Source organism: Sebastes umbrosus, chromosome 11 (genome assembly GCF_015220745.1).
Source record: "Sebastes umbrosus isolate fSebUmb1 chromosome 11, fSebUmb1.pri, whole genome shotgun sequence".
Taxonomy (NCBI): domain Eukaryota; kingdom Metazoa; phylum Chordata; class Actinopteri; order Perciformes; family Sebastidae; genus Sebastes; species Sebastes umbrosus.
Genome location: NC_051279.1, coordinates 1485700 through 1512560, shown reverse-complemented (window position 1 = coordinate 1512560; position 26861 = coordinate 1485700). Strand labels below are relative to the sequence as shown.

Genomic DNA, 26861 nt, shown 5'->3' with positions numbered 1-26861 from the left:
AAAAGCCCTACTTTTAATGTGAAACATCTGCAGGAAGTGGTTTTCATTGACAGTATTGAAAAAAACACCAAAGTTGAAGCGAACGGAATCTATTAGTGGATAAAAACAACGTGTGTTAAAGAGTTCTGATAACGTTTCTGTACTGATTGAATGAGTGGAAAAGGACACATACATCACTGAATGATCTATGAAAGCCGCTGTAGTTCTGCTAAGTCCCCCCCCCCGCCCCTCAGTGTTTAGGACTTTAATGTGGAAACAGCTTTTATCTGTTCATTCCATTGCTATATTGAGAAATGACGGTAGATTCATTGATTCATTGTGGTGATCATCATTTTCTTCTCATCTTTATTATCACTCTCTCATATACAGGGACATCACAACTGCTGTGTTTCTTTTCTAATCCATATATCGATGTGAATGATGTCAGCTTACTGCTTTTAATCATCATCTATTATTATTATTATTATTATTATTTTGCATGGACTGCAGCTGTTCACGGGTGTTTCTGCATTTATGGGCATTTTTAAGTCCCAGCAATGGAATTATGGATTTTTAAAATTACATTTTAAAGTTTTAAACGTAAACATTCTAAATGTGTCCCAGTTTATCTCCTGTTGAAGTGTATGTGAATGACATCAGCTGACAGGAAGTTAACATGGACCCAAGCTGTTGCCTAGCAACGCAATTCTGTTGCAATTCCATTGAAATGAGCTAAAACGGAGCGTTTCAAACAATCGGTGAATACAGGTATAATCAAGCAGACAGTATGAGGAAAATAAAGTTTTTTTTAAAACATTTAAGTATATAAACATGGTCTAGTTGAAACCCAAAATACAAGTATGAACCTGAAAATGAGTGTGATATGTCCCCTTTAATATTATAATGATGCACAAAGTATGAATTTAAATGTCTTAAAAACATTATAGGAATTTAAAAAGCAAAATGAATAAAAATTGAAAGTTATTGTAATGTTGCGTTTAGGTACATTTAGGAGATGAAATAATAATAATAATTATTATTATTATTATAATTATAATAATACTTATATAATAATAATAAAAAATAAACATAAAAACAGATTAAAATATGAATGATTATATATAATTATGTGTACCTGATTAATATGTATAACATACTCTGATGGTTAAATTAAAATTCATAGATTTTTTTTTAATTTTATTTGGGAGAGTCAAAAGTGCCCGTAGTTGCAGAAACACCCAGTAAACTATGTAGTTACACGTGCTATTGTATAATATGTTTTGGTATCATGCCACAGGCTACATTTAACCCAACACAGCATCAGTGCGCTCTCCGTGGTGGTTGAAATGATTAACACAGATGATCAACCGGGGAGCCACGCATTAATAAACTGGATATTAATTCCTAAAAATAAATAAAAGGATCATTAATTAGGTCTCCACAGGGCTAGCTCTGTGCTCCATTTCTTGCATGCTCAGGTCATCCCCTCTGTGATGCTAAAAATAAGACTTATTTCATTCATAACAAACACTGCTTCACAAGCAGAATCCCAGCATTGGCTGGCCCCATGTAAGGACAGCATCTTTGAAAAGGTTAGTTTTCACTCAGCTCCCAGTGCAGACGGCAGTGTCAGGATGAGACGACACAGTGACATCTGCCTGCTGGTGTCTTTTCACTTCGGGGCAAAACACACTTCCATAATGGCGTGCGAGGCGGCAGCTGCCACGGCAACCAAGCAGCCTGAAGGTCAGGTTTTCCTTCAGCACTCCGTGATGGAGGACTTAAAGGTCATTCGGTCACAATCTGTTAACTGCAAACTTGTGCCAACAGGGTCAGAATGACCAGCACCAAATCTTGTTTCCTCCCTCATGACTCACTGCTCTCCTCTGGCTACCAGAGACACCCCTCCCTTCCTTCACTGGCTGATGTGGCGTTACACAATGAAACAGTTAACAATCACTTGAGCATTTGCTCACAAGGCGACACTATATCAAGACACATCTTTAATCTCTCTGTCTCATCTCCCCCCCCCCCAGAGACGAAAATCACGCTATGCAGAGCTTGACTTTGAGGTAATTTTAATCTCTTTGATTCCTACTGAGATTTTTTTTTTTAGATTTAGACCAAAACGCTGATGTCTCTTAGTTTATTCAGACCTCGTAGATACTTGCATACAGATTGATTCAAAGCTTGGGTGTGTGACTGTAGTGTTGAGATTCGAGACATCATCAAATGTGAAAGGGGGGGTAAAGTAGGATTGATGGTAGCTCTTCTGCTGTTTACCTTTTTTACGTAACGTGCAATGTTCCTGTGTAGAAGATTATGCACACCCGGAAACGCCACCAGGACATGTTTCAGGACCTGAACAGGAAGATTCACAGTGCAGACAAGGATAGAGAATCTCCACCTGTTGACGCCAAAGCTGCCAAAAGATGGAGTGTGTCCTCTGCCAGCAGCGACAAGACCAACATGAGTGTAAAGAGTTTAACTTTATTCTGTTCTAACCCCCCCCACTCCCCCACACCTCTCCTATATTTAATGTTGTTCTCCTTTCCTCTTATCATTAGCACAAATCACCACACTTCAGTGGAGTTGCCTGTTTAATTATTAGTGCAGCCGTTTTAAAGATTGCATTTTTCATCTGCTTACAATGTCAGTTGCCAGAAGAAATTAGCTGTGGGGGCGTCAAGGGGCATAATGTGGGTGAGCAATACAAACTACTACTACAAACTTATCCAAGTGCACATTAGCCGTGTTTCCATTCACATATTTTCGCATTAGAAAAGCTGTATGGAAACGGAGAAATTTAAATAAAACTTCCTCAATTGTAAAACAGTGTTTACGCCCGCTTATGCCCGGTTCAGACTCCACGATATCAGCCTGATTACAGCCCGACACGGCCGTCGTAGGGGATCGGGAACGATAAATGAGTGTCGTGTGCGAAAATCGATCCTCTTATCTGGTGTAGTGTGTCATAGTACACGCCAACCGACGCCACGTATGGGACACCCAACGACACCCCGAGGAAAAGTCTAGCCTGTCAGAATGTTTCGTCTCGACACGCCTAGTGTGACGTCTCCAACGACGTGTTCCTTTGTGTTGACCAATCAGGTGCTCTCTCCAGCGCGCAGTCGCAGTCAGGTCACTTGGTAATAAACAAACATGGAGAAAAGGAGGAGGGATGAGGAGTTTGCTGCTGTCAGGTGGGACAACCAAACTGACTGAAGCATGGACAGCCCGTACCGTCCTCTCTGTTCCACCCAGGAGAACATCCACAACCCTTATCTCTTTCTTTTCCTTTTACGCAATACAAGACCGCCAGCATCACACACAACGCTTCTGTCGCCATGATCGACAGTTGCTTCAACCGCCTCCCCGATGACGTCTGAACTCGGGCATGATCGTGGAATACGACGTGCCGTGATTGGTCATGGTCATACGTGTAGTCTCGCCAGTCACCCGACCGAGACGCTGCAAGAGTTTATGGCGCTGTGATCGTTAGATCTGACATGGTGACCATCGTCAAAGACACAAATATTGTGCAGTCTGATCCTGAAAAAAAATGGATCATGGAAACGCCTTTGCTGTATAAATTCAGAATTCTTCGTCTCCAGACAGCATGAAATAATAACCAATAAATCATAACTGGTGTTGTCTGGAAGTTACGTAACAAATCTAAGGTAGAACAAGTCAGCGTTGTCTCGGTTTCACACGGGACACGAACAGCGGCCTCCTCGTTGTGAAGGTCCCGTGTTTGTTTGACCCGTCCCTCCTCCCTCCCCCCACCCGCCCTACGTGGACATTCTCGCTCTTTACACTACGTCAGTAGCTCTGAACCCAGTTAAGGTTGCCCTGGTACATCGGTATCAGACGCCAAGGAACACTGACCACGCGGCGGTATTTGACGCGTTGGGAGAGACACCGGGTTGAAATATTACAACATGAAACCAGCAAAGCAAATCAGAGAATTAAAGAATCTTCAAACACTCACCCTCCTGATTTAAGACCCCAAAAAGCTCCAACTGCCAGATAACTAACATTAGCTTTGCAGGAATGAACATGACTATTAATAATGTATAAATTGTTGAGATACAAGACATCATTAGTATCTACATGGGGGTTTTTGATATTAGCGATTTAAATAATGATGCAAGCAGTTTCTCTGTCCCCACTAAACAATGGGAAATGAGGTTGGGACTGGATTAGCTGGTAACTAGTCCCTCAAACTAAATCACCAACAGCAGGTACAGAAAGGAATCCATGTTGGCTTTGTAGCTGCAGTCGTTCCATGGCAGCACATGATTTCCATTTCCTTCTGCTGCAAAAGTCCCTGATCTCCATTTGGTTTCACAGCTTTGGAGTCACGTCTTTTTTCTGGCATAGGTCCATAAGTCCAACTTCACAGATCACCGGTGCGGTTATCTGACACTGACATAGTTTCAGTGTCGGCCCAGCAGCAGAATCACACAGCATTAGTGATATGATGTATCATCATAATGATACAAGTGGAAGAGGCAGAGAGATCAACTTCTCCACTGTGGGTACAAGATGTGTTTTGAGGATGTGCCTCAGCCACAATCACCAGTCACCATATGTGTATTTGTTTTCTTGCTGAGAGTTAGATGAGAACTCTTGAGAGGTATCTTAGCATAAAGAGTGGAACAGGGGGAGGTCAGTCAGTGTGCCCAGATGTTGTTCACCAAAGTAATTCCAGCTTCTCGTTGTTTTTACACTTCTGTTGGTGTTCAGAATAAAGATGAATTTAGCACCGTTGGTAGACTTTTTTTTATTTTTACTCCCTGTTTCTAGTCTTTATGCTAAATTAAGCTTAGCCCAAAAACATATATTGCCAAGAAGTGAAAGTCAGTTGTTCATTCCATTGTAACATCACCACCCAGCAGCAAAGCTATGCCTCCGCAATTTTGGACTGACGCCAGTAAAACATCCGCCTACAAAGTGCCGTACAAAAGTATAACTAAATTGTTTCTATTCTGTTGTCATAGTTTTAATGGCATGTGTTAAACAATAAAATGATTCTAAATATAATAAGCGTTTTCAGTTCAAAGTTGCGGCAGTGTTCTGTCTCTTTGCCGTAGCTCCAGTTCCATACTTGACCACATGACAGTGGTGGTGATCTTCTCATTTAACGCTCAGCGAGAAACCCAATGAGCTTATTTTTTTTTAAATGTCAAACTATTCTTTTTAATAAATCAATAAGGCAGCCAGATGAGAGGCAGGGTCCACCACAAGAACTCACAATATATCTGAAATGCATCCCAGAGTGTATCGTCTCATTTGGTTCCCTCTGTCCTCCTCCCATCAGGACAAGCAGCAGACCCCGAGTAAGAGGGCGTGGGAGGGCATCAGGAAGCCCCACTCCCCCCCGTCCTGGGTGAGGAAGGACCTGGAGACGGTGGCGGCGTCCCCTCTGGAGCTGCAGACGGTGGAGTGGGAGAAGACCAGCGCCACCATTCCTCTGGTGGGCCAGGAGATCATGGACCTTCAGACGGAGGTGTGACCGAGATTCCGGCCTCACAACCCACAACTTCCTTTTTTTTTCCCCCAATGCTCTCAGACAAACAAGCAGACACCACACACACACTGCCCTGCTCTGTATTTCTACTCAAACGCTGGACGAAGCCCACGGCGAGAACGTGAGGGGGGGGAAGGAGGACGAGGAGGAGAGAGAAGCGTCACAATATCAGAAAATTAATCCAACCAATTAAAGAGAGAACAGGAAAATAGCGTATCTTTCTATCTGTTGTTTCATTTGATGTTTGGACGGTGTTTCTGTCTGCAAAATACGGCTCATCTTCTTGTATATGGTCTCAGATACCACAGTGGCTCACATGGTGGACAGATTGCCAAGGTAGGACTCAACTGTGCATCATATAGTTATGTAATAAACTGCATAGCAAAGGTAATCATGAACTGTTTACCCCTGTATTAAATGAATACAATGTAATAATCATGATTATGTCTCTTTTTTCCACCGTTGAGTCACTGTCCTGCTCTCTCGTCCTCATAATGAACGCTGTTGTGTTTCGGCTCGAGATGCTTCTGGACTTGTTTTTTCTTCAACATCCATCTCAGAAAGAGAAAACGAACGAACGAACGAACGAACGAACGAACGAACGAACAGGGCAGACTGCCAAACATACACCCATGTGCCCCCCCTCCTCCCTACAACTCACCCCTATCTTTTTGGCTCCACCACTTTCTCCTTGTGATCCTGACGGGGCGAGGTCGGCCCTGGTGGTGACACGGGGAGAAGGGAGGAGAGGGGGGTTAAAGAGGGAAAAAAAAAAAAGCCAAAATTGGCAAGTTGCCTTCTCATCGACGGACACCTCAGAGACGCCAGAGAGCAGGGCCGGCGGGCTTTTTGCGCTCTAATCGGCCCTCAACCTCAACGCCGCCCTACAGAGGGACAACATGGACAGCGTCAGTGCGTCCAGGAGGAGTTCACGTTCAACAAACTCATTCTGTTTGAGTCGGTTTCTCCACGTACAAGCAGGCTTGGTACAGTAAATGCAAAATATGATGGTGTTTCAAAGATGCGAAGGAAAAAGGTACTTGTGTGTGTGTGTGTGTGTGTGTGTGTGTGTGTGTTGAGTAGTGGAAGGTGTGTAAATGACTAGATCTATAAATATATATGGTATGATGATTAAAGGGGACGATGGAGTAGATCAGAGGGACGCTGGTTGCACACAGAGAAAGCACAAGGCTCATTTGGAGTCCTGATGTACAGCATTGTAATTATTTCAACAGAGTTCTACAGAATGGATTTTAGCCTATAAATATCTTTCTTACTGTGCTTGGGGATAGTTGTTATCATTATTATAAATATGAAACCTGATTATTCTGATATTGATCCTCCCATTCCCTCCTCGTCCCATCAGGGTACTGGACTATACGAGTGTTCTGTATCGCAATGTAACAGTGTGTGTTTTGATATTACCGCCAGTCACTCCCTCCGATCTGTATTTGTTGAAGCCCTGACCTCCGACCTCTGACCCACTGATCTGCGCCCCCACCCTGCCACACACACACACACACACACACACACACACACACCCCTCCCACCTCCCCTCACTCCCCCTTTTTAATTTACTGGGGTCGCCTCTTTGTTAATGTACAGTTTTCAGAGCACAAAATGAATGTGTCTTATTTCTAATAAAAGCATATCTATATAATAAAACAACAGCAGCGCTCTTTCTTCCTCACATTTAATGACAGATACTTCACCATGATACAGGCAGCGTGATGTTAGAGAGGATTATATATCACTTACTGAAGTATAACAGTAGCATAAGAGTCATAAAGTCACTAAACTGACTCAGCAGTATGGAGCTAAAGATGGCCAACATTAAGTCATACCAGGCTTGAATGAATGTATGAATTCAACCTTTTCTGTAGGATAATTGTGTTTCATCATTCAAAGTCTCAGTTTTAAACAAACTGTTTGACATTTGGGAACCAGGCTTAGTCACAGATCGATACCACTCCCATGTCTGTGCGTCAAGGTCATCCCTATGTTCCCAAGGTCATATATCTCTTGATATAGAGTGCTCCAGGGATGACGTATTACTGTAGGCCAACCAGGAAGTTAGCATCTCCCTGGTTCCCTTGACAAAAAGACGATAGGATTGTTCCATTGGGTTTTGGATTATTGCAGAAAATCATCTCTGTGGCAAACAAAGGTTTGTGATACTGACACGTTTTGTTCAGCAAGATAATCTTCACAGATGAACATCACTTTATGATATTTGAAGTGTAAATGAAATCCCAAGAAGTAAAAATCGAACGTTGGGCTATAAAGGAACTACACGGTCACGAGCAAGAGAATACACAACGAGGCTGTAAAGGAGGACGAGTCGGCGTGATGACGTTTAGTAGTCTCATTTAGCCGCCTGTTAGGAACCGTCTTGTTGAAAACACATGAAGGCTTCTATTACGTGCTGTGCTGTGTTGCATGTATGTTGTGTTTTTGTGCCCTCTACTCTGTCTCCTCAGGTGCCGTGGATGAAGGTACGCAGCCTGCAGCTGATCAGTGATCAGGGCGGAGTATAAGAGAGCAGGAGAACGGAGCAGAAGTTGTCAGTGGGCCAAACGGCGGTATTCAATACTGAGTGTGGTGGTTGACGTCGTGGTTGACGTCGTGGTTGACGTCGTGTGTCGGAGTCGGCAGTGATCTATTGTGGATTAAGTGTGTTTATTGCTATATTGTTAGGAAGTGGTGTTAAGTTGTTCACTACCTGATTGTTCACTGTCTCTGTGGAGCAGCAGGTTTATGTTGAGTGCTTTAACATTGGTTATTTTCTTATTTAGTTAATGTATACTTACCCCCCGCTTCCTGTTAGATAGTTCTCAGTTGGTGTTTGTACATTTTTCATCATATTTGGTTTATAAATTGTACACTCCCTCCATCCCCTGGACCTTAAACGGACGGGAACGTAACAGAAGCCGTTAACCTGAGTTCATGCTGAGACATTTAAACCTCACAATTATACATTTATGTCTCACTGTTTCCATCCTGCTCTTTCACTGAAGAGCTTCCGGTCCACATTTTTACCAAAAGTTGGTTCAATGAAAAAAAACACTGCATTGCTAAAACAGCCAAATCAGAAAGTCATGGTACAAACAATTTGCAATGAGTCAAAAGCTGTCCAGCAGCAAGCACTCAATCAATAACAGATTAGAACAAATTTACATCAGTATTGTGTTACTGTCATAGTCATAAAATGTGCTGCTTGCAAATGACATAGTGATGCACAATTAACGTGGGCGTGCTGTTGTTCTGAATCAGCGGCCGTCATCCACGCTGGTTCACAACTCTGCACTTTGCTGCTTCTATTGGGGGTCTGACGCTGCAGAGTTCGGGTATGAAAGGTGATGATGATGAAACAAAATTCCACAAAAGTAGACCAACACCATTTTCAGACATGAATCTGCGTAAAGGTCTGAAGTTAAGGTGGAGGTCTCTCTCTCTCTCTCTCTCTCTCTCTCTCTGATTAGAAATGGGTGTCTGTAAGTGTGTCTATAATGGCCTGAGAATTACTAACATCCCTCAACTGGAAACCAATCTAGACAACAAGATGGTGGGAGACTGCTAATAAAGATTTAAGCTGCCATAACTTGTCAGTTAAATAGGACATCACTGACAGTACGCTGTATGCTTTACATAAAATAGGCAACCTAGCAAATTACCTCAGGCACATTATCTACATGGAATCACCCTTATACTGGAGTTGTTGCTGCTTAGTTGTTTTTTTGTAAGTCAATGAGTAGAAGAGAGAGAATCCTGCAGTTATAGAAGAGCACAGCAAAGACTCTTCCTGCTGCGCAAACTGCAGTTTCGAGATCAGCCGATGCACGGAGTATACCGATCCCTACTTGAAACTCACTTTTACTGTTGTTTCCTGGTTCGAGCACCGAAGTGTCAAAAGCAAGACAAAGCTTTCCAAAGTAGTCAAACTGGACAGAACAATTAACAAGCTGCAAACAGACCCCACTGTCCTATCGCCGTGGTGAAGCAGTCCAACGCTTAAAGCAGCGGTGGGATCGGAGCGAATAAGATTATAAAAAGTTATTTTTTATAAAACTGTTAATCCTGACATTAGTGCATGAGACAAAAATCATGTTTCCTCTGCTGTCCTCTGGTGCTCCTAACGGCATCTGCAAGATTTCACAGACCGGAGGAAAACAACCAATCAGAGCCGAGCTGGAGCCTTGCCGTCTCTGAACAGCTGTCAATCACTCGCAAAATCAAACGGTCAAACTAGGCAGCGCTGATCAAATATGAATCAATATTCTGTTACCTTAATGCCTATATCTCTCCTCAGATGTTTTCACAAAAATCTTGTAGTGCACTGTTTAGCTGTAAAATGAGAAAGTTCGTTCAGAGTTTGCAAGTGATTGACAGCTGCTTCCGTTCAATGAACAGCCAATAGGAACGCTCTCTCTCTCTGAAATGACCTGTGATTGGTCAAAGTCTCCCGTCACGGGCTAGATGTTCTAAAGTCTGAAAACAGAGCCATGAGGAGGAGCAGTAGTCTAGTTTTCTCTCAGAACACTTGAATTACAATATGCTGAAAGATTATTATGGAATTTTTACCCAATGATGCCAAAAACATTCTGCCTACTGCAGCTTTAAGTGGAAAACAATCTGAGATGACCACAGCCGTCCCTTAAAGCACCACTTCCAGCTACTGCCCTCAGGGCCAAGGTACCGATACCGAGTCCCCTGTGTGCAAAGAAAATCATATATAACAACTGTTTGTCCCTGTTGCCATAAAGTCATATCTTAATATGTAAGGACGGACACTTTCTGAAGACAGCCTGAGCACACAGCACTTTATATCTATTTATTTAACCTTGATTCAGTCCTCACCATCCAGTACCTGGTGCTCCTGTTATTGTAGCTTCTATTAGGATATAGTGTTTTAATGTGTCCTGTCTGGATGGGATATGTTGTGTTTTAATATACCCTTTTAATAGCAGTTTCTACAAAAAGCAGGCAATAAAGTATTTTCTATTCTATTCTAACATCCAGTCCTCTACAGAGATGTCCTGTGATTATGAAGGTGATAAATTACTCACTGGTAGTGACATTTAGTCCCTTTAATTGAACAGAAAATATTAAATAGTAAATCATGAGACAGCTTCATTAATGGTAGAGGTGCTACAACTATCAACTAGAGACCATCTCGTGATGGGATCGCACGGGGCATGAAGGGGGGGGGGGGGCTCAGGCCACACCCATCTTCTGACTCAGCCTTCGTCTTGATCTCAACTACACACCTATAAAGTTTCCTGACTGACAGTTGCACAGCTGTGACGCTACAGCCATGGCGCAAACAACAAAACTAAACCCCAAGATTTTATGAAATGGAAAAGTTTAATTCAAGAAGTAAAAGTTATGGAAAAGGGAACTCACAAAATCAGGAATATGGAGGATGTTTTTGAGAAGAGATGGAGTCTAACAGAAGGAAACATATAGCTACATGGGTACACATGGGTTAGAACGCATGCACATACACATGCCTGGAGGTGACCTGACATGTGAAGGCGGACGCTTGTGCGTGCCCATGTAAATAATATTTCTATATCTCTGCGCTCCCCAGACCCCCCTTTTTTCTATTAACTTATTTTTTATTTAATTTATTATCATTATTATTATTATTATTATTCCCACCCCTCCACCCCTTTTTTATTCTCTATTAACTTATTTGTTTATTTAATTTATTATTATTACTTTCTTTTCTTTATATTAATATTATTATTTTTTTCTTTTTTTTATTACTCTATTTTATTATTATTATTATTATATTTTTTTATTTTCTTAATTTTATTTCAATTTTGAATGCTGAAGTTGTTTTCCCTAATGTACTTAATGTGTTCGTCTTTTAGCTTGACTACTTTAAAAATTGGTTTATAAACTATTGTAATTATGAACTGTAAATTGCATAAATGAAAACAACCTCGAAAAAAGGACAAAAAATAAAAACTCCAGAGAGTGCCTTCAACACATTGATGTGGAGAGACGAGTTTGAATGAGAAATTCTATTCAAGTATGTTGCCATGATACACAATAAGTGTATCGGTGTGACACATACAGACAGCTTTGGACACACTGCTTAGAAAGGATTGTAGAAATATGCAGCTCTCAAAAAGAAACAACTATAAAAAGCTCTAAAATGAAAGTAGCTGTGGATGACTAAAGACTAAAGATGTCATTTTGTTTTGCATCATCATCTCGCCGTCTATTCATGTCTGACTCTGCTGAGAAACGAAGGCAGTTTGACCTTTGTAGATTTCACAGCACTTTGTTTGGAACGCTGACGCCTGTCATGACGGCTATGTCAAACACGCCCACATATTCTCTCTCCGCTAATGAACTCCTGACTCATGGTGTAATAACTGGTTGAACTGCGATGACTTCACTTGATTCTGCTCAGTTCAGAGGCTCATCTTCGTCCGCGGAGCCTTCAGTGGTGTGGTGATGTAGCGTGAGGAAAAAGTGGCCCGTAACATCATTAGTATCCATCCAGACACATTAACCTCACGTCGTTAATTAGACCATCAACAAGCATTAGCCTCCACTTGGGCCTTGTCCTACACAGACCTGACAATGGCCATTAATGGACTGGCACTGATGACATTTGCTGACACTTGTCGCTGATCTCTTCACCTGCCGTTGTGTTTCTGCAGCTGGAGGAGGAGGAGGAGGAGGAAGAGCAGGATACTGATGACCAGCTCCAGTCCAGCATCCTGAACTTTCAGGCTGCTACCATCCAAAAGGGGCATTATGTACTGTGTAACTTTATCAGCCTACTGTTCTGTTCAAAATCTTAAGCCTGCAGTGAATCCTGTGAGACCAGGTAGAGGGATTAGAGTCACCTTCATCATCAAGGGGAGGAGTCTAGAGGAGAGGCTATATAAAGGCTGGGTGTGTTCTGTTCAGATCCATTTTCACTGAGTCCATGCTGCCACACCAGGAAATTGTTTGTACAAATCCCTTCGTTTGAGACCATGCTGCCAACTCAATCCTGATATTCTGGAGCGGTGTAATATATTATCCACTTACCTGTGAGCTAAAGTCAGACTGAACCCCGGATGGAGAATGTTAAAAGTATTTCACCCTTAAGAAGCTGATGCATTAATAACAAAAATCATCAACCTCCATATCTTCATCCCTTATCCATCCTTCAACCTCCACCCATTATCCTCCCAGAATAAATGTTTCGCTGGCTCTTGGATCCTGGTGTTTAATGTGCATCCCAGCTAGAAGTTCAATGGTCCGGTATTGATACTCTCAAACAAGGCAACAATAATATAATGTAGGCGTAGATTATTAAGTCTTTTTTTCATGTTCTCTGAAGTATCTACTTACAGATGTCATTACGATTTGACAAATACATCTGAAAATACTCAAAAGTAATAATTAGAATACAAGTAAAAGAAATGCAATATTAAAGTGTGATTGGAATTACTCAAACAGAATTAAACTCTGAAGTGAGTTTGCTCAGTTGAAACCCGCTCATTGTTGGTCATTAGAACAACTTCTGACCATTACAGGTTGGCCTGCGGCTGTATTACGCCACACACACATATATATATATATATATATATATATATATGTGTGTGTATCATTCCTGCTGTTGCCAGATGTCTACTGAAGAAACACAACACAGGATTACATAGCTGCAGTGATGTAGGCAAAGTTTACTTCATAAGTAACCGTGTAAAAAAAACAAAAAAAAGAAGTGAAATGATTTATCAGCTGGAGGGGATCTTCAACAACATGCACAACAGTGAGTCACTTACTAACATCTGTTAGTGTTTATTCACTTAAAATCTGAACACAATGCTGCTATCCATCCAAAGAATCACTCTGTGTCCTCCATCAACCTACAACTACAGCGACAGGCAGCTGTCCCACTGAGCCGGACGTACAGTTCTAGAGCAGCAAATAGTGACGAACTGAACATGAGCTGTCTTACCTTCACTAGTTTACATTATTAAAATCCAGGACGCTGACCACATCTCATTTACAGGGCCAGTGTGGAGCATTTAGGGGCATTACAATATGAAGTATCTTTAGTATATACGTGTTTCCGTTACCTTAGAATGAGCCGTTTACTCAGATCAGCCGTAACATTCAGACCACTGAGAGGTGAAGTGAATAACATTGATTATCTTGTTACCATGGCAGTTTCTACGTATTTCTTCATTACTTTTTTTCAAACTAGGGCTCCGTGGACTCCTCGTGGTGAGTGCTGGTATTGTAGCAGTTGGTCAACTCACTAGTGTGTTAAACTGTTCAAAATAATGTAGTAAAATGATATACACGTTCTTTATTTCACCCTTGTGTTTCAGTTTGCATCATCTTGGATTTGAATTATAGAAATGTGCCTCAAAGAGTACATAAACGTAAGCAAAGGATTTTACAATTTATTGGGGCTGTCAATCAATTAAAATATTTAATCACAATTAATTGCACATTTTGTATGCATTCACAATGTACCTTAAAGTGGCATTAGTCAGTATATATTTTTGGCATCATTGGTCAAAAATCCCATAATAACCTTTCAGCATATTGTAATTCAAGTGTTCTGAGAGAAAACTAGACTTCTGCTCCTCCTCATGGCTCTGTTTTCAGGCTTTAGAACATCTAGCCCGTGACGGGAGACTTTGACCAATCACAGGTCATTTCAGAGAGAGAGAGCGTTCCTATTGGCTGTTCTCCGGTCATGTGACCAGAACTTGGCATTCCTTCACCAGATTTCACAATGGCTGCCGCGTCGCAAACGTTCTCATTTTACAGCTAAACCGTGCACTACAAGATGATTCTGAAAACATCTGAGTAGAGAAATAGGCATCACAGTAACAGAATATTGATTCATATTTGATCAGCGCTGCCTAGTTTGACCATTTGGTTGGAGTTCAGAGTGATTGACAGCCGGCTCTCAGAGACGGCAGCTGGACAGCAGACCTCAGATCAGCTCTTACTGCTTGTTTTTCCTCCGGTCTGTGAAATCTTGCAGATTCTGTTAGGAGCACCGGAGGACACCGAGGAACATGTTTTTTTTCAGGTTACCTGTTTCATGCACTACTGTCACGATATGGCGACCGTTTTATAAAAATAACTTCTTAAAATCCTATTTGCTCCGATCTCGCCTCTCTTTCCCCTTTGTGCCCAGTTCTCTGTCTGTTTAATGTGGGCGTGTCTGGCTGTCTATGTGGGTGTGTGAATTAATCAACCCACGTGAGCAACATGCGCAGCTGCAAATCATCTCATCATCCACCTCAACATAAATACCCCGGCTCTCCAGTCGCTCGACACCAGATCGTTGACTCAACCCGAGTGGTAGTTTCGCCTCGGCCCCGTAGCTTGCACCTTTGAAAATTGTGTTCATAGTTTTGATCTCATTTGTGTTTTCTAATCTCGTGTTCTCCTGTGCCTACGATCACTGCCTGCCTGCCTGCCTCGCTCATTCCAGCCTGACCATCCATTCATTCTGCCACTCATTCATGCTTTTTAGCAATACAGTCTTTTTGTTCAACTCATCACTACACAAAGTTTGCGCCGACTTTAGATATCTTACAGCAAAAGTTAAGAACTACAATTGGATGACTGCTTCGTTCATATTCCACACGTATTCTACAGGCTAAATGACTTGAATGTAACTTTGTAGACATATTTCTGGTGTACAAGTGGAGTGAAGAATGTGCAGCTGGGGATGCCAGTAATTTCCTCAGAGAGGGGGGGGGTTCTTAAGGCATGTCAGCTCATCACAAGGAAGAGTAGTACTCAAAAATAGTTGACGAGCCGTGCTCTAGATAACCTGTTGAAGCGATTCTGGAACTCACAGTGAACTGTAATTTACACATATCTTTTCAAGACATCCAAAACCACTTTTCAGACATTTCACAGTGCTTCTGATGGAGCCAGTTATTCCAGAGCCCGTGTTGTTATTTATTCGACGGACGCATTTCTGTCACTATTAATTTGCCACATCTAAAAAACACGCCTGCTGCAGCTGGACGGGGACAGGCAGCGAAAACAATGACTGGAGGCAGCATATTGCATGTTGAAGGAAGAAGTAAATGAGCATAAGCCCCCTGGCTGCATGTCCTAGGTCATCTGTTAATTTTTCATGGGTGCCTCACTAATTCATGAGGACATCTGTTTTTGCATCTTCCATTTTATGAGTCCCATGTTCGGCAGTTATAAGAGACTCCAGCTGCAAACTGATTAGACGTGACTTCTGATGGAAACTCAAGCGGACGAAAACTTTGCACAAACACAACATAACACACAGACACATGCTGGCATATGTTGGCCTGTTACTATCAACTGCAAAACTAAAAGTTGAAGCCCAACTAGTGCTGCCTAGAGAATGTAGCCTACTGAAATGCAAAATGAATGAATAACATACTAATGATTTATACTACTAGAGCCTTGCCAGTAGTGGGGCTTAAAGTGTCTGTCCTCAGGATGGTGCTATACAAGAAAGGTCAAAGGGTCATTCCAAGCATCCACTCTGTCAGGTGTCAGGTTTTTTACATTTTTAGCCCCGCTCTCTGCATGACCACGTTATGCAATGTGCCATTTGGGAGGTACCCTTTGGCCAAAAGGATTTTATTATTGGTGCAGCTGAAATGTTGAACCTGAAATTGTAATTGTAAGTTTCCGCCACACTAGCAGCAGAGCTCTTGGATAGCAATGTCTGTTGGCCGGTAGGTTGTTCCACCATTTTGGTCCAGACTCTAATATCCTAACTATGGGATGGATTGCCGTGAGGTTTTTGTTACATTCCTCTGGCGCCACCAGCAGGTCAACATTTCCTTTTGTCCAATACTTTGGTTTATGACCAAATACCTGCACAGCTACATTCCCACCAGCCTCAGCTGTACTTTGTGTTTTGTGCTAATTAGCAAATAAGAGGTCACAGATGCTATAAATGTCTTTTTTGTTCTACCATAACAGTCTAAATGCCCCCCCCTCCAAAAAAAAAAATCTAAATATGAGCTATGTGCCGTTTCAGTCCTGTACTGGTCGAACCATAACTCACACACTTGTACACTGACACCCTTATCCATGTCCAGGCTGATGGAGTGGCTGGGTTATTACAGCAGGAGGAGATAAGGCCGTCAGACAGGCTGGATGCAGGCGTGTCCTATAATAGCCACGAGCTTATCTCTGCAACAACGCTTCCAATGACGGAGAACAGCTCCAACCAGGAGAAGACCTGCTGCCATTGTCGCCCTTTTATTTCTTCAACACCAGCCATTTACTCCCCAAACACACCCCATCTACAGTACGTGTGATGTGGGAGGACACCACATATTCGTCATAATAACGCAGAGCAGTTTTGCTGTGTGAGGCGTGTATGCTGGACGTGTTTGTTGTAGTTCTCCTTATTGTTTACTAGTGTTAATAAGGGGGAGGCTTAATAATGCAATGTAGAGACACTGGCTGTGTTTACTCCACATGAGGAGACTAATTACTGTAAATCTAATCTGCAGGAGAGGCATATATCCAATTACATGGAAATAAAGGCTCAGTGTGTTTCTGCCGTGCTGTTAAGTCTGATTGTGCATGAACGGACATATACGCTCTCATCTCTCGCTCTGTTTCTCCCTGTATATTTCTGTGTGTGCATTTCCCCCCCAGGGCAGAATCCTATCTATAACCTACATGTGTGTTCATCAAACAGAATCAATAAGATACAGCTGAAAATAGCAGCTTCTGTCGTCGCCGGTAGGATCCCGCTGACAATCCTCTAGATTCAAACAAAGGAAATAATGAAGAGGGAAAACTAAGCTAATATTTATTGTTGTAGAGGGAGAGGGCAGGCAGAGAGAGTAGCCTCAGGTCAAGCCTCTGTAAAGACATCGGTCCACAAGCCGTTATTAAAGCACATCAGCATCTGTGTCTGTGTTTGTATCTGCAACTTGATCCATTCATACACATTCAAAGAACACATGAAATACTGCCAGTGACCTCATGGAAGCAGTGTATGTATAACAATGAACAATTAAAGCTGCGAGCAGCGATGAACGGGCCCTTGCACCTCCCTTTGAGTCGGGGGTACTGGCGTGACGCCAATTGACGTGGCCAAGCACAATGAAAACGGAAATCTGAAGAGTGCAATGACGCCTGCCATAAGACTCTACGACAAACGGTTCATGAGTTATGAAAGGGGGCATGGCTACCATCTTGGGGCGGGGCTTTGAGTCTATTTTTGCATGTAAACGTCCTCAGGACTGGACCCTTATGATGCCTGAGACATTTGGGGCAGATCGGACTATGTACAGGGAAGTTACAACAACTTCCTGTTTCATGGCGAATGGCTCAAAATGGCTGCCACGCCACGGTCCCGTCATTCAGTGAAAACTCACCATTTGAATATCTTTTCATCCTGAAGGTCTTAAGATGGTCCTGACCAAATTTCAAGTCATTCTGATTAAATCTGTAGGAGGAGGAGTTAAAGTACACGGCCTATAAAACGCTAAAAATGGGCGAAAACCATACATTAAATAAAAAATGGCTGACTTCCTGTTGTGTTTTGGGCAAACATCCAAGAGGCTTTTTTGTGCGCCTCCACATGTTTCATCTGTTTGCCAAATTCCATACATGTAGGTAAAACCGGAGCGAGGGGCTCGATTTTTCCAACTTTCCAGGGGGGCGCTAGCGAGCCATTTTGCAACACCCGAGCCCGAGACCCTAAAATATCAAATTTTTCACCACTTCTGATGAGTGTTTTTGAGCCTGTTAAGGTCCTCAAACATGTCTCTATAGGCCCTTCGCTGGCCCAACGTTGTCGGGCCCTAATAAAATATTATTGGCACGCCCACATGTGGAGGTTCTCTGGTCAAACTACTGCGGAACACACATGAAGAACTAGATGACATCACAATGAACCTCTGCCTCTCTACATCTCTCTGCTTTTCTAGGAGCCCTTTGCTACAGAGAGTATTTATAGTAGTGCACTGGGGCTACATGGGATGACTGTATGTACTCCATATACCTCCTCAAAAATGTAACTACACATCTAGGCTCACAGGTCGATAACGATGTCATGTTGTGGGCAAAGTGACGCGCTGTTATAGGTTTTCTGTCTTGAATAGTTTATGTAGCGACTTGCACTCTAACATCACGTTACAGTAGAGGTCCTTTCATACCACAGCCTGCTAGTGTCAGAGCCAGAGTCCAGATCTATAAACAACCACAGATGCTAATATGCCATTTTTCATAATATGTCATTTGTGTAAAAAGAAATGCGTTTTCAGAAAACTTAATTTTAATTAATTGCTTTTGACATTTGGTGATCATGATGATTAAGAGAACACTTGCTGGTGGTGATTAATTAAAGATATTCATATTTTTGTCTGCATCCATTTCTAGTTGTCTAAAATGTTTAAATAGTGTACTGAAATAAAGTGAAATCAATGGTTGTCTGCAAGATAAACTGCGATTACATGCACACTTTATTTTAATCGGATTAAAATCATTCCGATTGAAGATTTTGGGTCAACTGTTTACGTACATTGAATGTGATCTAATACGATCTGGTGTTTACATGCACCCATGCATTTGATCTAGGCGGGGTCACGATTCCATTTCATTTTTGACTATGGAGTCTTGATTCGTAAAGATCAACGGATCATTGGTTTTATGCCCTGACAACTGACATTTACACTTTAAAATTCTTCTTTAAAAAGAGAACTGAACTCCCTTTTTTATTTAGAAAGTGTTTCCAAAATTAGACTACAACAGTCTGCAATATAAAAAGCTGCATCTTTTCAATACCAGTATCAGTGTGACCCGCCTCAGTACAGAACCATTATAAAAAACAAACAGAAATCCCTCTGCAGTGCAGTAGTGTGCTGTAATCTACCAAAAATATGGTTTTATTGTCATTTGCTGTAGCGCTTGCTTCTCTCCTCTGATCGCTGTCTCTCCATGAATCAATGCTGATCCTAGTGTTGGCTTTTCCTGCCTCAGCCTCCCGACCGCGGCCGGAGGGAACAAGGGAGACACCGGAGTTTTGGTCGGAGACGATAACGTTTCTCTCTGCGGAGCCCCGTCACTTCACAAGACACGGGAAACCTCTGTTGGTCTGGAGGAGCTGCAGCAGTTATTTCTGCACAAACGTCCACTGAACATTCACTAGATATTCTCAGAGCTAAACTAACTCTTCTGCAGTGTGGAGTGAGCAGCATGCACGTGAGAGGTGGAGAGAGAGAGAGAGAGAACGAGCGCGGTGTGTGAGTGAAGGCAGGCAGAGGAGCAGAGTACAGCAGAGACTCCGGTCCTGGAGACCAAAGCTACGGTCTCCCCCGCATCCTCCGACCGCGGCCAACACTGTTTAACAGACGGGCTTCACTAGATACAACCAAGAGGTTTTGGTGCTTCCGTGTAGTTTGTGTTAGAGTCTGAGTCTGAACAGCGTAGCCACAAGCGAGCGCTCATGGGACACCGACCCGCAATGATTTATATGTCTAAAAAGTTACAAACAGTCCCTTTAAGCCCAACCATGTTTTTCCTAAACCTAACTAAGTGGTTTTGTTGCCTAAACCTAACTGTCGCTGTTACCGTAGTTTTGTTGCTTAAACATAAGTGTGAACGTTTCAGGGCAACAACATGGCGTTAAATGACAAAAATAATCATTATCACGACGCGTTTTCATACGCCTTCCCATGAGATCACGTTGGTTTAATATGGAGTAGAATTGTGTCATATGGCTTTAAATTTTAACCACTACAACTTCACTGACTGTGCTGTTTTTGTCTCCATGTAGAGGTGTTTCTTTTCACTCACTGAAGTTACATGTGTACTTGAAAGGCTAAAACATTTAGCAACACCGGTATGGTGTCAGTAATGCTTTACACTGCTAAAGAGCATTAAAACACACCACCACCAGTCGCAGACAGCTGTAAGAAGAATTGTGGTTTGGGTATTTTTTTTCCGAGCATTCAAGTGTTTATGACATTAGCCGCCAAACCTGCCACTGATCCGACAAACAAACCCTGATTTACAGCCTGTCACTCCGGCACTCTGACTGAGAAATGTTGCCAGCGGGGGCTGGACGCGAACCTTTCCACATTGATCTGTGTCTGCCCACAGTCAATGATTAATGTTCCCATCAGGAATCAACTGACACACGCACACACACACACACACACACAAAGAGCTTTTCTTTAAAATGTAAAAAATAAATCCGTCCACTTCTGAGAGCAAAAACAGAACTTTTCTTTCAATAAAAACTAATAAATGGTATGCTAATAGCGAAACAGAATGTGCTTTCATCCGCACCTGAATCCTGTTTTTTTTTAGTTAGGACTCCTCGTCTCAAAGTATGGCCCAAGAGTCTCACTATGCTGCAGCTGAAAGCAGGAGTTGTACAGCACAGGCCCGCTCCACAGCCGGCTCTCATGGATAACTTCTAATGGGTATTATTGCTCGCATAATTGGAAAACTCATTAAAAATAAATCAACAATAGTGCTTAGCTCTACAGTCATAATAGCTCAGCCATCAGTTGCCTGTTCATTCGAGACGCTATGGCTGTAGAGAAATAGAAAAGTTTACCCGACAAAAAAAAAAAACAAAAGCATGTCACAGTCATGAAAAATGAGCATTCCTCTTTAGCGGGGCATGTTCAGGAAATACAATAAACTGGTGGCATTCAGACCGTACTATACTATCAGTCCTGAGAAAGCACAAGCCACACTGTCTTTTTCTTATCCTCCATAAATGGGTTTTGCAATTGATTTGACCAAAGATTCATTTCAATTTCATATAAACTCACTTTTAGGTCATCACTTTTTTTTTTAAAGGGACTCTATGTAAGAATCAGAAATGTGTTGTTAACAGCGACACCTGTGGCCGTGAAGTCAACGAAAGTCAGCGTCCTGTTGCTGGCGCTTGTGCTCGCTCTACATAGACATGAAGGAGCATCGTTCAACACAGTGAGGAGACACACGTCAGCTAAAAGCACAATATCACTCTATATTTCAACTGCTTGGCAGTAATGTTAGCTGACCAGACCAAGGTCTCTCCATGAATCAATGCTGATCCTAGTGTTGGCTTTTCCTGCCTCAGCCTCCCGACCGCGGCCGGAGGGAACGGGGGAGACACCGGAGTTTTGGTCGGAGACGATAACGTTTCTCTCTGCGGAGCCCCGTCACTTCACAAGACACGGGAAACCTCTGTTGGTCTGGAGGAGCTGCAGCAGTTATTTCTGCACAAACGTCCACTGAACATTCACTAGATATTCTCAGAGCTAAACTAACTCTTCTGCAGTGTGGAGTGAGCAGCATGCACGTGAGAGGTGGAGTGAGAGAGTGAGAACGAGCGCGGTGTGTGAGTGAAGGCAGGCAGAGGAGCAGAGTACAGCAGAGACTCCGGTCCTGGAGACCAAAGCTACGGTCTCCCCCGCGTCCTCCGACCGCGGCCAACACTGTTTAACAGACGGGCTTCATTAGATACAACCTTGGTGCTTCCGTGTAGTTTGTGTTGGAATTTTGTCTGAACAGCGTAGCCACACCTGAGCGCGCGTGGGACACCGATCCGCAATGATTTATACGTGTAAGAAGTTACAAACAGTCCCTTTAAGCCCAACCATGTTTTTCCTAAACCTAACTAAGTGGTTTTGTTGCCTAAACCTAACTGTCGCTGTTACCGTAGTTTTGTTGCAAACAGTCCCTTTAAGAGGCTTAAAAATGCTGGTCAAGTGACCCATGTTAAAAGCAAGAGCTCAACCCTACACTAATTACCTGTCCACTGCTCCAATATAAGGCTTGTTGCCGTTCATACAGATGTGTGTCTTCATCGGGGGGGTCTAAAGGAGGCCTCAGCCTTGGAGGAAGAGCTGTGCCAGAAAAGCTTTCATAGCAATAATGCTGATTAGAAATCACAGAAATGATATGAGTCACTGGGCTTCTCTGCTGGCTGCAGAGCGAAGATGACTCGTGTTCCTCGTAATGAGAACCAAACGACCCTCGGCTAAATCCGGCGCTCTTCTCAGGCTTCTCAAGTTTTCAAACTGATGAATACAAGTGCTCCTTTAGATGGCGGTCAGTGTGCTCCCAGTTTGGAGAAGCAGACAAGAGTACCGGCACGAAAGCTTAGCAATGTACAGCTGTGTGGACGCCACGTTAATCACACGATTACACAAACAAAGTAACCGATGGATGCAGCGGTAGACCAGCAACTCCCGTGTTCTGCAAGGTCAAATTACTGTTTTGTGAATGCAGTCTGGTGGCTTTGAAGACAGCGATATGACGGCTTCAGTTCCCCGTCGGAAAGGGCTGTCTGATGGCGAGGTAAAGCAGTGAAAATATTCAAAATATAACGTATACACTTAAGTTAATATAGATTTTCTTAGGTGGGCCTCTTTTAGGTGGCTAAAATATGTTTATCTGCTGTTCCAGTCCACACTTTACCCCACCATCAGACAGCCCTTTCCCGATTGGAGAACTGAAGCCATTGTAATCAAAGCCAGTAGACTACATTAACCACCAGCAGCTTAGGGTTCACTTCTGACGCTTCGATGTGTTGAGAACAGGCTGGAGCTTGAGATTGACGCCGTCGAGGACCCGGCTCCAGCCGCCAACATTCTGCCGCTGTCTCCAATCATCCCTGCTGAGGCACCGGCTTCCTCTGCAGATGATGATGATGATGATGATGATCTCTTTGGTGTCCAGTGCTGGACCACGGAAGACCGCTATGGCGGGACACGTTGGACTACAGCTACAGAGAGAAGGGAGCCTCTAACGCCGCTGTTGCGTGACAGGGAGATGCTGGAATATTTCAACTGGGGCGCAGCTAGCTGCAGCTGCTACCTGTGTGTATTGGCCATTATGCTGATGTCTTCCCAGCTAAACGCCCCCCCTGCCCTGGCGTCTCAGACTGACATTGTGGACCGTAGCTTTGGCCAAATGAGTACTCTGATTCTGTCTCTAGCCACAATGAGCTCTCGCCATGTGTTACTGGGATTCATGACTCTTCCGCGGAAGGACGAATATGATCTCCTGGGAGCCCCCGTCACCATGGAAGGGTTCTTCGGATCAATTTCATCTCTCATTCAGCGCTTTTCTACTTCTGGATGAGGAGAAATCACGGCTGCCACCGGTCCCTTGCTCATTATCAGAATTGAGCTAAGGTGAGGTGCATCAATGCAGTGGTGAGGAAAAAGAGAGCGTTGGTAGGACGGGACAGGATTTCCAAGCTGCCTCGACAGAGGGCTCCTATACTCGGAGTGGACAGAGGAGGGATGGCAGTCTGGGAGAGAGCATCCCTGCCTCCTCCCTTCTGTTGACGTTGTGATAAGCTGATGTTGGTAAAGTTGTTGGAAATATAAAGAATGAAAATGCACATCCCTCCTCCTCCTCCTCCTCCCCGGCTCGCCTTGTAAACTTGGCTAGAACCAAGTGTGATGTTTCATGACTGCTCAGTGTTAAAGCACTCAGAACACACCGGCCGCTACATTACGTTGCATTTATTTTTGTATTTATATCTATTTTAAAATGTATGTATTTATTTATGTGTTTAGGCATTCATTTATTTATGTTTGCATGATTTGGCAGGCCTGCCAAATCATGCAAATCATGAAGTCATGAAATAGAAGTTGTAGCCCCTTCACATTACATGCACATAGAACATATGGCCTACAAGCAGCTACTTACAGTATATACAAATTATTCTATACATATATACTTAGAGAGACTTTGATGTAGTTCTCAGTTGGACTATTTAATTGTCGAAAAGGGTGTTCCACAAGGTTCCAGCTTGGGAACACTTCTTTTTTCTATCTTTATTAACGACCTACCTCAAATATGCTCAAATTGCCTCGTTCATCTTCATGCTGATGACACTGTTATTTACATTTCTAACTCTGATATATTACAAATTCAGAATTCTTTACAGTTCGATTTCAATTTGGTCCAAAACTGGTTTCATAACAACAAACTTGCATTGAATAAAAAGACGTCCTGCAGCATGGTGTTTAGTACGCGACATAATCATTCATATTACTTGGATTTGCATATTAATTTTGATGATAGGTCACCCCTTGAGAAAGTTGATTCATTCAAATATCTTGGACTTTGGATTGACCATCAACTCTCCTTCAAGCCCCATATTGATTTTATTATAAAACGAACATATAGTTGTCTGAGTTCACTTTATGACTCAATTAATTGTTTTAAATTTCAAGTCAGTAAAATAATAATTTCTCAGTTGATACTACCTATTATTGATTATGCTGACATTGTCTATCAAAACACCTCTGATACTTATCTTAGACCCCTTAATGTTGTATATAATTCTCTTTGTAGATTTGTCTTGAGGTGTCCTTATAGAACTCATCATTGTTCCATGTATGAATCACTTAATTGGTTGCAGCTGAAATCTAGAAGGACATTTCACTGGGTTCAGTTTATTTTCAAATGTGTTTATTTTAATTGTCCTTCCTATTTGAAACAGTTTTTGGTTCCATGTAGATCTTCATATTCACTCAGACATAAATGCAACCTCCCTTTTTCTTTGTCAAAAGAATATTCAAAGAAGTTGGACGCAGGTCATTCCAATACAAAGCTCCATCAGACTGGAATAATCTTCCTCTTTCTCTGAGATCTACTACCTCTTTCAGCTGCTTCAGGACATCTTTATTTTCTCATTTTAAAACAACCTGTTCATGTTTTTAATTTGTGTGTACTTATAATCCTCAGTTTATTTGTGCTACATATAAACGGCTTCAATTGTTCCTTATGCTGATGTTGTTGATTTAAAATCTGTTCATTGTATATTTTTCGTGTATAACAGCTGTGGGCTGATGGGGATCTGGGTGGGAGATGGTGAGCGAGCTGTCTGTATCTGTGTATTTGCAGTGTATGTTTGTTATGTAATGCTGTTTAGTCTGTATGTGTTTTTATATTTGTGTCTATAGGACCCCCTCGAAAATGAGAAGCTACATCTCAAGGGGCTATCCTATCCTTTCAATAAATCCAGAATGAGGGTAGTGCAACAGTGGTTTGGTACAGTAATGTGCAAAACCAGCATAATAGAAAGTTCCATCTCATTTATTTATGGTGGAGTGCTCACTGTACCACCATATAGACCAAAATATTAATAACATGCTACTTGGGTAAGATTACGAATGGTAGCTTCAATGAGCATTTATCTGCATTGACGTGGAGGGGGGCTGAAACATCAGTGTGGATATCTGTCCATATGGAACTCTCCTCTTCACTCAGCCTTTATTGCTTCTACAAATGCTCAGTGTAATATGGAACACCGCTTTTAAAGATGCTTTTCATCTCCCTGTTTCTACTCATCCATCACATCTTTAAAAATAATTTCCTGTCTCCATGCCAGCCTGTTGTCTGATAGATACAAAGACCACCAGACAGGCAAATCTGTTGATCTGACGGGTGGAGTTTTAGAGTTCTATGTTTGCGATAGCTGCATGCGTGTGGGCTGTGGAAGGAAAACATGCTAACATAGAGTATGAACAGACAGGACCACAGTTTAACTAGGTCCTGAAAAATCCAGTACATTCAGTGAGCCTCACTGTGGATATGTTTGATTGACACAATGAAACAAATGGTCCTATCTTAAAAAAATACAAAAACAAAAAACACAACTTTAAATAAAATCATCAATCAAAGTAAAAAATGTAATTGTTTTTCATGCTCAGGAACAAAGACGGATTATTAATACAAGGCAGACCTGCCAAATCATAAATAAATAAATGCTTAAACACATAAGTAAATACATACATTTAAAAATAAATATAAAGTGCTCCTGTATGAGTAAAAAGTGTCTCTGCTGGGTTCTGGAAAGATTATTTTTCCCCCCACAAAATATAATACCTGCAGCGCTGATATAAATGAATCACCATGAGACACCTCGTCTTTATTAATTGCTTATATTTACCTAAGACAAGAAATATGACGGAGACTGAGATGCTGATACTGGGTAATATGGGCTAAACTGAGGCGTAATACATTAAAGTCACACACATTAGATATTTAATGTCTATTAACTCCTGCAGCGTGCCATAAATCTTAATTGCAGGCAACCGGCTATAGAGGTTACACATGATAGCTGCTTGGACCATCATTAGTCTTAATGGAGATATTGAGGACGTGTGTGTGTGTGTTTGTGTGTGTGTGTGTGTGTGTGTGTCCACTGTACACAGCCACATAGGCTAAAAGCTGTAAATTAATAGGTGTTGCATTTATATTATGAATGTAGCTGTTAACATGCTGATTATGAATGGTGGTTGGGGGCGCTGCCACAACAAGATTAACAGCACCGTACTGCAGCACCAGCTGAATGCTGGTCCATTCTTAACATGTTGCTAATTCA

General features: G+C 42.3%; 1 protein-coding gene and 1 long non-coding RNA gene across 8 annotated transcripts in view; one reads left to right on the top strand and one right to left on the bottom strand.

Annotated features, from left to right (window-relative positions):
- The window catches only part of adgrb1a (adhesion G protein-coupled receptor B1a), a 160896-nt gene extending 153719 nt beyond the window's left edge, over window positions 1-7177 (top strand). For 4 of the 7 annotated variants that reach the window (XM_037784265.1, XM_037784262.1, XM_037784264.1 and 1 more), the window contains 3 exons: window positions 2016-2051; window positions 2296-2454; window positions 5303-5497. In XM_037784265.1, coding sequence (XP_037640193.1) covers window positions 2016-2051; window positions 2296-2454; window positions 5303-5497 — 390 coding nt within the window. Of the gene's footprint in view, window positions 1-2015; window positions 2052-2295; window positions 2455-5302 lie in introns of all 7 variants that reach the window. The other 3 variants (XM_037784263.1, XM_037784261.1, XM_037784266.1) reach the window with 2 other exon arrangements.
- LOC119496743 overlaps window positions 5426-26861 on the bottom strand; it is a 35362-nt gene continuing 13926 nt past the window's right edge. The window contains exons 2-3 of the long non-coding RNA XR_005208799.1: window positions 6174-6396; window positions 5426-5609 (exon numbers count right to left, since the gene is read on the bottom strand). This is a non-coding gene — a long non-coding RNA (uncharacterized LOC119496743). The remainder of the gene's footprint in view (window positions 5610-6173; window positions 6397-26861) is intronic.